Consider the following 13,545-nt stretch of genomic DNA (forward strand, 5'->3'; position numbering starts at 1 on the left):
TGCACTGTACTTCAGAGTCCTCACAGGACATGCGAAAGCCGACAAAGAAATAGAGTTTACTTGAAAGGAAAAAGCAAGTTACTTGTCTTTAGCATAAAAACATTTTCTTACAGATAGAGACTACACCATGCACTATAATTATTATTATTATTATTATTATTATTATTATTATTATTATTATTATTGTTTATTTCTTAGCAGACACCCTTATCCAGGGTGACTTAAAATTGTTACAAAATATCACATTATAAAGTATCACATTTCAGAATATCATATTACAGATAAGAGCAGTTATAAAGTACATAAAGTTACAGCGGGTTCGACTAAGAGCAGTTAACTTATATAAAAAATATTTGCTTGTATGAGTAAAGTCCAGTAAAGTCCAGTATGAGCACATATTAAGTACGATGAATGGATGAGAATGATTTCAAATAAGAGCAGTTACAAAAACAAATGGGTGAATTAATTGTCTACAGCTATCGTCATGGTGAATGATCATATAACAGGTTCAATGTAAAGAAAATAATGTTTAAACCTAAATTAAACAGATTCATTCAGAGAATTACTTTTCCTAGATCCAGCTCAGCATAATTTGGAACAGTGAAATTCTGTCATTGGATGTGAATGAATGCAACAAAGACTAAACAGTGCTTGAAATGTATTTGGTGTTTGTTCAATTTATCAAAAAGATTTATGAAGAGGAAACCAATGCATAAATGAGGTTTGAAATCAATAACCCACATTCTATTGTGTCCCTCTTGTTTATAAGTCAATTTCATGGGTTCTGAGTTTATTTTGGTTCTGAGATTTGGTATGTTATACTTTTGTTTTCCAGCTAAGTCAATACTAAAGTATATTTGAATGTCCGTTTACATTTTGAAAGAATATTCAAACATGAAACTCATGTTCGTTCAGCACTAAAGAATATTCAAACATGAAATCCATGTTCGTTCAGCACTATGAAAGAATATTCAAACAGGAAATCCATGTTCGTTCAGCACTAGGATAAAACAGCCCTGTCTGTTTATTGTTCTTTTTGCTCAGTGCCTTTGAAGTGAAATTAGACAGAATGCGTTTTACTTCTGCTTAAGCATCTCTTGAATGAAATATCTTAATTGTTATGGTTGAGATAGTAATGGTGACTTACAATAAAGAGCTTGATGTTAATTGAAAATGTCAATATGACTCCAGTTTGTAGATCTTGAAGTTATTTTCAGGTCACATTGACCCCATTCTCCAGCATTCAGGGCAGATCATTCAGGGTCTGCCTTTAGGGTTGCTGTGAATGTGCAAAGGCATATCAGCTGGGCATGCTGCTGTACTGTATACCACCTCCGCAGACTGTGTTAGTCATTTCAGCCTTCTGAGGACAAGGAACATACAATTCTCTTTCTTTTCTTACGTTTGTGTGCCAGTTTTACGAAATGTAGGTGCTAGGATAACTAGCATAGCTCTCAAATAAGCCCACGACAGGAGAATTGAAGTCGCCACTGCCAAGCCCATCTTCACACCCAGGGGCTGCACAGAGGCAGGAGGCCGCTTGAGCTCTGGCCAGTAGGTGCCGCTGTATAGTGGAGAATTAACCATGTATTGAGTTATTTTTCTAAAAAAAGAATATTTATAAAGTTAATGTGTACAGTTGATCTGTCTCTTATGTGAAATGCTTGTCCTCTCGCCCACTGAAGCCACTCATATACCATACGCATCAGCTGTACAAAATGTATAAGTCAAAAATATTTGTATGCTGAAAGTTTTGAAGCAAAATGAAAGACCATGTAGTGACAGACTAGGGTTGCTACCTGTCCGGGTCTGAATTGGCATCTGTGTCCGGGTCACAGGAATTAACAAGCCTGGACGCACTAATGTCCGGTTTTAAGTGAAATGCATAAGAAACCCCAACCTTCCTTAAATATTTTCTTTGACATACTTGCATTAATTGCTGTTTAGTATTGCTTTTGTAAATAGCAAAATACATACAATATGGTTTAATTATTATTATTATTATTTGTTTATTTAGCAGACGCCTTTATCCAAGGCGACTTACAGAGACTAGGGTGTGTGAACTATGCATCAGCTGCATAGTCACTTACAATTATGTCTCACCCGAAAGACGGAGCACAAGGAGGTTAAGTGACTTGCTCAGGGTCACACAATGAGTCAGTGGCTGAGGTGGGATTTGAACCGGGGACCTCCTGGTTATAAGCCCTTTTCTTTAACCACTGTGTTTTTTATGTATAATATGCTTTACATATTTTGCCATAGCTCAGTTATTTGTAACACTGAAAAACCCAAACCACGTTTTAGTCCATTTGGGCTCATTTTGTCTTTTTTTTTTTTACTGTTTTGTAGTTTTTAACGTGTATTAATAACGTTTCTGGATATTTATTATAAGGGGAGGGGGGGGGAATTTGCCATGACATAACGGCTGTAAAGTAATTCTGACTCACAAACAGACTTTTCAGGCTCAGAAATCCAGTGACTGGAAAAATTCTTTATGAAAAAAAAAAACAGGTAGACAGCATTGCTTCAGAAATTGCGTTGACTTACCACGGTGTTACTCATCACCACAGCTACTTGTCTCAGGTAAGATTAGACTGTAACGTACCATGATATAGCTACTATTTTTCTGGCTTGCAACTTCAATTGCTAGAAATATCAAGAGCACAATACTGTGTATAATGCATGATTACTGATCTGGTGGTATTGTGTTAAACTGTATTACAGTATACTGCAGTTTTGATAGACGTAGGCTGACTGAGAAATATGTCTGGGTTTGGTCTGTGGAAAAGATGGCAACCTTATGACAGACTCATGGAAGGGCAGACGGACACAATCAGCGAATAAGGGTCCCTATTTTTGGAAACAAGCAAAGAACCAAAAGATATTGAACACAATAAAAAGGTGTTAATCAACGCACAGGGACCTCCCTCTCCCTCTCTCTCCTTCCCTGCTGGGCTGCCAGCCTCTGAATCCACTCTTTAAGAGCTTTTGACTTCCAATTAGCTCTCTGAATTTATTACCAGCTCCGGAGGCCGGTGTGCTTGAGTGCACCTGGCAGTGTCGAGGGCCCAGATGGGCTGACTGACAGGCATACTAAAGCCACGGCGCCTCTCGGGTGACAGAGCTACTGGTGGGTGGCAGAACCAGATACATGCAGAGAGAGACAGACAAAGGGAGAGACAGAGTGTGCAGGTGATGGTTACACCTTCTTTGCAGTCTCTAACCAAGTTGTAGTGATGCAGACAGTTCAGTTGCTTATATTTCTATGGACCAATAGCTAGAGAAACTTGGCATGAAATGTATTCTTTTTTTGTTCAGATTGTATCATGTTCTGTTCTGCTCTGTTTTTATTTATTTATTTATTTATTTATAACCGCTGTTCCTGCAGTGACTTAGAGCAGTGGTTCACAACACCGGTCCTAGTTCAAGTTACTTATATAATGTTATAGCTAACTTGAAATATGCAACTTTTAAGAGCTGAAAACAATTCAAAAGGTCTGATGAAGCAAATGATCAATTCAATTAAGGGTCTAGTTAAGTAACTGAGAGCTCAGTTGGAATGAAAACCAGCAGACACAGGGGGTCCCCAGGACCGGTTTGGGATCTACTGATTTAAAGGACAGATCTCAAACCCCAGTGTACTAGAACAGCCATTTTGAAAAGGGCTTTGAAACATACTTTAAAGTTATAAGTGTAAACAGTTGTCAGGATGTTGAAAAAAAAGTTACAGGTACGTTATTTAAACTGTAGCAACATGTGGGGACGTATAACGCTATATTTTTCGGAACCCTGCTACTTACTCTTTAAGTTACCTGTTTAATATAGTATTTTATGTATCATTTTCTATTGCTGTTTTTGCTTAGTTATTATTCCTCAATGCTAATTTTGGGGACGTGTGTAAGTATATTTAGATCATATTCACAATTTAATGTTGCTCTGTCTTCTGGATCACGTTACGGGCTGAAAGCATTGCCAATCAATAGGGGAAGCAGCTGGTTGGTTAATGACAGGAAAGAAGCCATTGAAGGGGTGAAGACAATTTCACTCTGCAGACCAAGGAAGTGCAAACAGAGATTTCTTTAACCCAGCATAGTACCAGATATCATGTTTAAAATAAAAATGTACAACAATATGTGCTTCTTTCAAAACTGAGAGCTACAGATATGGCTAAAAGTTTTACAAAGCGATATGCAGTTCACCAGCAGGAAAATAATATAGCTTTCTCAGCAGTAAATAAAAACAGATGTCCATACTGGTGGACCAAACAGTTTCTTACAGGGGTTTGTTTTTATTTGACTGGTCTAGCCTCTTCATCTTGATTATGGTGTCAGCACTCTGAAATCTCTAGATAAATCACAGATATTACTCCGCCAAATCTGCTATCTATTACTGTAAATAATTTCATATTAAAGGCTTAGTATTTATGGGAATTTGCTAGTTGGGTGATTGGAACATTATTTTCTTCTCTGGTAGATTAAACAGTCATGAATCATTGTTTAAATATATTTTTTCTAGGGGGTCCTCGAGTGACTCATCCAGTTAAAGTGCTGCCACTGGGAGTGCAGGATGAGTCACACAGCTTGCACGGTGCCAGTTCGTGTCCAGGCTGTGCAAAGAGGCCGAACTTTGCAGGGGACTCCGAAGGGGGCGCCACAGTGGCTCTGACGCTACCGTGGTGGGGGATGGGAAACCAGCAGGGATTCCTTCTCCTCATCGCGCAACAGCGAACCCTACTGGCCAGACACTGAACACATTCAGAGTGGATAAGAGGCAGGGCTGATCTCTGTTCTCCGGGATCGGCATCCCGCCCACCTCTGCTCTGGATTGATCAGTGTAAAAGTGATTCTGGCTTTAGGCTTGTGAGATCGGAGGACACTCACACACACTCAGAACGTTTGTGCTGTGTGGGGACCCACTGCAGTGAGGAGAAAAAACATAATTGGACATTCCAAATTGGGGGGGAAAAATAAATACAAATAATAATTGGTCACTCTAAATTAAAAATATATGTTATTTTTTCTCATGTATAAAATGGAAGTTATTCATAAAGCTACAAAAGTTTTAAGAATACCAATGCGTAGGGGTCTTGGAGGTCTCACCTAGTAAGGTCATGGCTGCTGGGTTAGGGAGGTAATAACAATTGCACTATTGCACTACTATCATGTCATTGCAGATCCAAATTGCTGTAATCATAACTTGTTATATTGTATTATATTGTATTCTAGTAGTATTTGCACTTACTGTAAACTACACTGTATTTAAAATTTTTTGCACTGTAACCTTGTATTGCCCTGTAACACCTGTATGTCACCTTGTATTAAGGCGTCTAACAAATAAACTAATAATAATATTAATAATAAAATCGTCAGGGGCTGTTTCTCTTCATCATGCTTATGGCCAGGTGCCCGGTGAGCTCAAGCAGACACCTACAGGGCTGGCCTTTGTCCTTCAGGGGCAAGTAGGTCTACTGTGGAGCTCCTGGGTATAAAGAGGCGATTGGTTTTGCATACCTTTTTGTCATATTTGTAATCATTCCGAATGACTTCAATTCTTATTACTCAAATGCTGTTCTGTCTTTTTTTATGTCATGTAAAAGTGCTTTCACCTGAGTTCAACAGCTGCTCTTTAGCTAAAGCTGATTGTATGCTAGTTTTGCTGGCAATACACTACTTTGCATTAGTGCACTTAGAAATATAAAGACACTTTGGTAGGCAATGTCAAGCAACTGGAATTGAAGAGTAGCCCCTGAACTCAGTCAAAATACCTTAAAGTATTTGAGTAATTGCAATAAAAACATAAGAAGGCTTACGAACGAAAGGAGGCCATTCAAACCAGCAATGCTTGTCCAGGTCCTAGAAGCACACTGATCTTAAAGAATCCCAGTGATTCTGCCTCAACGACATGACTCGGTAACCCATTCCATATCCTCACCACTCTGTGTGTCTGTTCTATAATTCTGTCCTCCCCATTTGGTATTTGGATCTTACATTTTTGTGACCGACGTGTAACACTTTACATTTGTTGATATTGAATTTCTTTTTCATGTTTTTTACCCAGTTCTCTATACGATCTAAATCTTTTTGGATTTCCTGGGTGGCTGTAAGCATGCCTCAAGCTTTGTGTCTGCAGATTTTACAAGTTTTCTAATTATCCCCCTATCTAAGTCGTAGATGTAGCTAAGAAACATGAGTGGTCCAAGGCAGAGCACTGAGTACGTTATTCAAGGTAGAGGTTTAGAAGTACTCTCTGCTTCCTTTGTTTTAACCAGTTTTCTATCCACTTGCATCTACTATCTTGTATTCTGATGGATTGCAGCTTGAGTATCAGCCTTTCATGTGGCACTTTATCAAGAGCTTTTTGGAAGTCCAAGTGCAGTATATGATGTCATAGGCTTTTGTTTTGTGAGACAAGAGTGCCCTTTTCTGAATCCATGTTGGCTGTCTCCTGCGATGTTGTTGCTGTATAGATATTCATCTAGTTTCCCTCTTAAGATTGATTCCATGATTTTATATGTTAAAATATGGGTGTTACATTTGCAAAGTGTCAGTCAGCTGGGACATCTGTCTTGATTGCTTTGTGAATAATCTTTGCCAGTGGCTTGGTGATCACCTCCCTTGTTTTTTTAACACTTAAGTTTTGAGAGCCTCCAGTCCTCTTAGTACTTCCGTCCTATTTTATACTAAGTGCACCTAGGATTGTTTGAGGACTTAGTGACAGGGGGCATGTTGACGTCCTTGCTGGAGAAAATGTGTACAAAGTGCTCATTCAATGTGTTTGCTATTGCTTTGTCATCCTCAACTACATTCCCCATGGTATCCCCTTAGGCTCTTCTTTGACTGTTCTGCTGTTGCTGTGGTTTTAGAAGAGCTGTTTGGGGTTGTGTTTAATGGCTGTACTTCTTCCTTGACTGTTCTGCTGTTGCTGTGGTTTTAGAAGAGCTGTTTGGGGTTGTGTTTAATGTCCAAAGCATTGTTGAGTTCAATATCTCTTTTTGCTTATTTTTTTTTATCTGCGCAAGCACTTCCTTGTATTATTTTTGTGTTGCTGTGCTTTTGTCATTTTTGTACACTCTGTAGATCTCCTTCTTGATTCTTTGCTTGATGGATTGTTTAAACCATTTTGGCACCGCTTGGTTTGGCCTTCTTAGTCTTTGGGATGAAGAGGTCTTGCATTTCCAGCATGATGTCTCTGAACTTTGTTCATTCACTTTCCACCAATGGATGTTGCTGTTTTGCATTTCCAGGTGTTGCTTGTACCAACTGGTTCCATGATTTATATTTTGTTCACCCTGTATTTTTAAGACTACTAGGTTCAGGCAGGCCTAGTTTAAACGCTTTTTGACGCTTCTCCAGCGTGAATGTCTTGCACCTGGGTTAATGTTAATTGAGTCTCGATGGCTGCATTCAATATTTTTAACCCTGAATAAACTACTGGTAAATATACACTTTAAGTAAGTTAGTTTGCTATAAATAAACTATATGTTAGTACTTTTAATTCTAAATTGTGATTACACTATTCTTAATAACTGCAAAATAAGACCCTTATAAAAGTTTCCCATAGTAAACACATAGCAAAGTGTAATAAAGCGTAGGTAAGCATGGTGAAGTCCAGAGAGGTCTGAGAAAGCATATTAAAATGGCAAACCATGGTACACTATGGTAAATGCATTGTATAACCATGGGAAGATTATGAGAAAACTACACAATTACCATGGTAAACTTCTATAAAGGAAACCATAGCAACATCAAGGTAAGGGTACTGTGAAAAAAGCAAAGATATATGAAGTTCAGTTTCTTAACCGCTGTGTTTTGTCCCCCAGGTTTCTAAGGGCTGCGACTATGTGTTTGTGAATGGGAAGGAGTCGCGTGGCTCAATGAACGCCCGTGTGGTCTTCAGATATGAGCATCTGAGTGCCCCCCTGGAGCTGACAGTCTGGGTCCCCAAACTGCCCCTGCAGGTGAAGCTGTCTGACTCCCGGCTGAGCCTCATCAAGGGCTGGCGTGTTCCCATCCTCCCGGACCGACGGTAAGCAGTGCTGTCACCATCACAGACAGACTCAGCGTTTCTACACACTTTTGCATGTTTCCCAGTTTGCCCTACAGGGTTTCTAGTTTTATTATTATTATTATTATTTATTTCTTAGCAGACACCCTTATCCAGGGTGACTTACAATTGTTACAAGATATCACATTATTTTTAACATACAATTACCCATTTATACAGTTGGGATTTTACTGGAGCAATCTAGGTAAAGTACCTTGCTCAAGGGTACAGCAGCAGTGTCCCCACTGGGGATTGAACCCACAACCCTCTGGTCAAGAGTCCAGAGCCCTAACCACTACTCCACACTGGAGGAACTCCTAATAATCCTGACATTAGCACAACACAGGGAGTCACCCCTCAGCTAAAGGGCTTTAGTAGAATGGTACGATGTTTGTCTTTGAACTTTATGGTTTGTGATTCGTATGTCTAGCCCTTGCCTCTCCATTTACTTCAGTGGGCTGAGATGTCATTACAGTGGTGACCTATGGGAAAGAATCCTGCCCCCCTGTGGTTAAAACAGATAATTTAATATCTGTGTTCTTTGCATTGTAACAAGTATGTATACTGGTTTGTGAGACACGTGATTCTCTCTAAAAACGCTCTGGATCCTGGGGCACAGCGAGTGGTCGCGATGGTGAGCCAGACGTTGAAACTCCCTTTGATTAAGTGGGGGAAAATGTAATGACTCTCCTAGCGGATGATGAGGTAATAATACTGACATCAACATAAGTCCTAAGTCTTGTTGAACGTATATTACTAACAAACCTTAAATGTCCGACCCAGCGTCTACAAACATCCGTGCTCCAGCTGACCCAAGCTGCGCTGCCCCTCCTGTTGATCTCTGGATATGTGTCCCTTTTATAGTGCAATATCCTTTTTTTCTGCTTCAGAACCAACAGACTGCCACAAAGATTTATAATCCTTCCATAGAAAACTGCATTACCCATGAGTCAATGTGTTGAAGTTATATTAGTCACGAGTCGATGATGTCACCACGCCTACAGCATCCCAGCTACCAGAGCAATGTGAAGCGGTAAACAAAGCAAACAAATATTTAATTCTCAAACAAAACCTGAACAGCAATAATTTATATAAACATAAATCAAACAAATTAATCAAATAATCGTACAAAGTGACTGTGTACAACTACGTAACTCAATAAAGAATAAAGTGAAAAATATAAGCAAACGTGCACATTTACTTTTCGATGTAGCTGGCGCAGCTGTTTGCTCAGTGCCTAGGGAAGTAGACTACAGATATTTATTTTTAGTTACCAATTTCTTGGTTGTATAGTAGTTTAATTCTCTTTTAAAAAAAGGTATAAAGCTGCAAGGATATTTTAGAAACTTTTTTACTATAGTATAATGGCAATAGCTTACAGGAATATTTATTTTTGGTTTCTGCCTTATGCAACACACTCACTGTGGTCAAATGCATAGTCTCTGTCACGATTAATGTTTTATTGTTGTTCTTCATCTTTATCTGACTGATTCATCTAATTAAAACACTTGAAGGTAAATCTCATCTACATTTCTCTAATATTTCAATCTTTTAAATATACTGCTGTGTGGTGTTGTGACAGAGACAGAATGATTCTTTGTGATAAATCTCTCTCGCGACCTGTGAGGGCGCTGTGTATAGGGAACAGAGTGCCCTGGACTGGATGGCCAGACAATTCATTCCCAGGGTTAGAAGGAAGTTGATCATGTAGAAAGGGGGAGGAGCTACGATACACTAAATCATCGACCCAGAAGGGAAACGACATGGCAGCCGCGGGTTGGAGGAGCGGCTGCAGTAGTTAACCAAGGGGTCATGATTGACAGTACAAAAGGGGGGCGTAGCGAAGTGATCTGTTCTTTGTTCTGGTTAAGCTGAACCGGAAGGAAAGACGTGTGTTATTATCGTGAGAGTTTTGTTTGTTTTGTCATTATTAAATATACTGTTTGTTGTTATTTAGATGGCTAACACCATCCAGCACAAACCCAGACTACACTGCACTTTGTTTCACGAATAACTGTATTTGCACCACGAGCACTTGAACACTCACTGTGGACTTGTGTTTGTGTTTTGTGTTACGTATGGGTGTATAAGATCGGGACTATCTCGGGGCCAACCCGTGGATTAAAACAGTACAATACACGCCGCTGTATTGCCTGTTTCTCATTGTTACTGTTTACTGCCGTTTCGTTATCAGACTTTGGATTATAAAAATAAATAGCATTGCACCTGTATTACCGTTGTCTGTTCATTGATCACTGTTGCATTCCTGCACCTGCACACTGTTAAGAAGAAAAAAATAAAATTAAAATAAAAAAATTAAAATTAAAAATTAAATTGATGTACACATTTATTTCAGGATGTTTTGGGCAAAAGCCCTTCACCTTTGTAGAAAGAAAAGTAACACTGCAGTAAACTTGTTGATTTTAAAAAATTCTGAGGATGATGTTAAGATTCAAATGTTCTTTATTGGCATGACTATATTACAAGTCCAATATTGCCAAAGAAATGTATAATACAACTGTGGCAATGTGCCCCGGCCCTGTGTGCATTGGTGTACAGAGATGGCTGCACGGGATATAAATGGGTGTGTGCAGCACGAGTTATTTAAGATGTAGAATTGTATTTAGGCACGAGGATGGCACATCACTTCACGTTCATTTAAAGTGTTTAATATGTGAGCACGAGGTTGCACATAATTAATTCATGTGCTGGGATTCAAGTGAATAATTAATTAGTAATTGAATCCTGGCACAACAGTATATATAGATGCACGTTTTACTCACTCAGGGTTGTGTGTTCGGTGAGTGGAGAACGGGTGTGGAGAGGAGAAAGGAAAGTAAAATAACGTAAATAATAAGTGTTTAAACTCACCGTGTTTGTGTGTCTGTCCGTGCACCGTTTGTTAAGTGTTAGTCTGTTTTGTTTGTCTCTTTATTTTGGCCTCAAGTGCCGTGTCCTGTGTTTTGTTTTGTTCAAACCCTTTATTTTACAATAAAACGGTGCAAGCAAGCGCATTTACCATTTCATCCACCGTCTGTCTGTGTACTTCTTTCTGGTCTGACGTAACCACTAGAGCCTGCAGAACAGAACAGCCCCCTTCCTCAGGAACAGTACACCTGCCCCCCCCCCCCCCCCCCCCCCATTGACTGTAACACAGGTCATGTGTTGTTTCAGGGTGTCTACACACTGTCTCTTAAGGCCATTGCACACTAGACCGCCCCGATAAGACATCGACACAATTTTGTCGTGTTGGTGTCGCGTCGGTTTTGTGTGCGGATGAAACCGACACCGATGGATTTTGTTCGTCGGCGCTTGTCGACCCAGAGAGGATTTTGAGCTATTTGATTTTTTTAACAAATGTTCATCATAAGGATGTAAATCAGATTGTATATACTTGAGTTCCTATGAATTATTGTACATTGTATTTAAGCAACGTGTGTAGTTTCTATGTATTGTTAAATTGCAACCAATAGTTTTAAAAGTTTTTAGTTAGTTTGTATTTTTCACAAAATTCTTCTGTTGCCTAAAATAATTAGTTTCCTTCCCCATAACTTTAATCATCTACTGATCAAACCAATTGTAATTTATTACATTATTTATTAATAAAATACTTTTTTAAAGTTTATTTTCTAGGTTACATGCTTTAATCTTCATCAATATACACATAATTTAGGTACAACGTAGCATAATAGATTTATGTTTATCGTAGTTCATCCGTTTAAAAGATGCTAGTTTGATGAAATATACATCCAGATTTAAACTCACTTTAAGAAAAATACTCTTCCAGGTCTTGTTCTCTCTTCAGAATCAAATATTTGTTTGAAATCCAATAAATACTCATCCATATTGAAAGTAGACTAACCTTACTCTGCTGTTTACTCTGAGAGTAGCTACTCTTCAGTTACTCTACTTTCATGTAAGCCACCCATTGTGTTTAATGTTGGTATTTTAATCACATTTACTTAAACCTCAAAAGGGCCTTCAAAACAGTTTGAACCAGTTTCCATGGTAACCACAGGCCTCACATTACAGTAGAGGCAATAGAAGGCTTCAAAGGAGGATTGTCATAGGTGTGTTGGCAGATTAAACTCCAAAACTATGTTCCTTGTTCAGTCTTTGCCTATAAATGAGAATTAATCTGCTTTTATGTCACTAACTGTGGAGTGTTTGGCAGTTACTGACAGACTGGTGTCACAAGTTACCACAGGAGAAAATGCAGTACACATTCATTATCTCTCTGATGGGTTTTGTACTGAGAAAAAAAAACTGCACTGATAGTGTTCATTGAAGTTTGGCAAGTTGTACATCATTTGTCTTTTTTCAAGTGTCTGAGGTGCGGACGTGCATTGCTTATTTTGACAGAAAGCATTCTATTACTCAATGACTAAGCTTACATTTTCTTTTGCACACAATATCAAAAGTAATACAGTACTTCCACTTAGCTAACCATAAAATGTGACCTACTGGGGGCCCCGAGGCTCACCTGGTAAAGGTATGGCTGTTTGGTGTGCAAGGTGAGTTATACAGTGAGGGGAGAGCTGATGAAAGGATAACAATCTCAGCTTGTTTGAAATCGCCGTGCCCATCTGTAACATAAATGCATCTCTCTCTCTCTCCTCTGTGCTCCAGGGTTACGCGGGACAGTGAAGATGACGATGAAGATGATCGTCGCGTGAGCCGTGGTTGTACTCTGCAGTACCAGCATGCCCTGGTACGTGTGCTGACGCAGTTTCACACCACCTCCACAGAGGGCACAGACCAGGTGATCACCATGCTGGGGCCTGATTGGCAGGTAGATGTCACAGAGCTGGTGCAGGATTCTCTCAACGTGGAGGACGGGAGCCTTGCTGTACTGGTGGACAGGACCGTGCTATTGGGGTTGGAACCAGGGACTACCAGTCTTAAGGTAACCAGCAATCTTTTAATGGGCAGGTAGCTTCAACTGACAGCAAGGCTGCCATAAAAGGATTAGTCCAGTGAATGTTGGTAGTGACACAGAATAAGCTATGGGGAACACAATGATGCAGTAATTGTTCAGTGCACTTAAGAGTACTGTGTCCATTGTTGTTGATGCTGATCCTTAAGGCTCAACTTGACAAAGTTCTGAGTGAGCCTTTTGTTCATACATTTTCTTATGTTCAAGTTAGCTTCATGGAATAATTTAATTAGTTAGAACTGTAGCCGTAACCTGTGATGGATTAACCCAGGTTTCACTGTGCCAAGACAATAACAACTGCACACAAGTCTACAAGCCTCTCTCTAAGAGCCAATGGCTTTATTGAAGTCGCAGAAGTAGCTTGTATGCTTGTAAATAGCTTCCAGGGCACGCCTCTTGTGAGTGAAATCTAACATCTACTCTGAAGAGTCCTCTGACAGACTGAGTGGAAGCTGCTAGTATGATGGAGAGCACTGGGTACAAACATTTTAATTTGGCTGGGAGGGATACTCTCGGCTTTTCCCTGCTCTGAGGTTTCTTCCCCTCACATTAAAATGCCTTTGATC

At 39.5% G+C, this 13,545-nt stretch overlaps 1 protein-coding gene across 2 annotated transcripts in view; it reads left to right on the plus strand.

The window, feature by feature from the left end:
- LOC117430243 (transmembrane protein 132E) overlaps positions 1–13,545 on the plus strand; it is a 299,335-nt gene that overhangs the window by 260,399 nt on the left and 25,391 nt on the right. For both annotated transcript variants that reach the window (XM_034050090.3, XM_059000772.1), the window contains exons 6-7: positions 7,820–8,025; positions 12,673–12,949. In XM_034050090.3, coding sequence (XP_033905981.3) covers positions 7,820–8,025; positions 12,673–12,949 — 483 coding nt within the window. The remainder of the gene's footprint in view (positions 1–7,819; positions 8,026–12,672; positions 12,950–13,545) is intronic.

The sequence above is a fragment of the Acipenser ruthenus genome, chromosome 26, assembly GCF_902713425.1.
Source record: "Acipenser ruthenus chromosome 26, fAciRut3.2 maternal haplotype, whole genome shotgun sequence".
Classification (NCBI taxonomy): Eukaryota; Metazoa; Chordata; class Actinopteri; order Acipenseriformes; family Acipenseridae; genus Acipenser; species Acipenser ruthenus.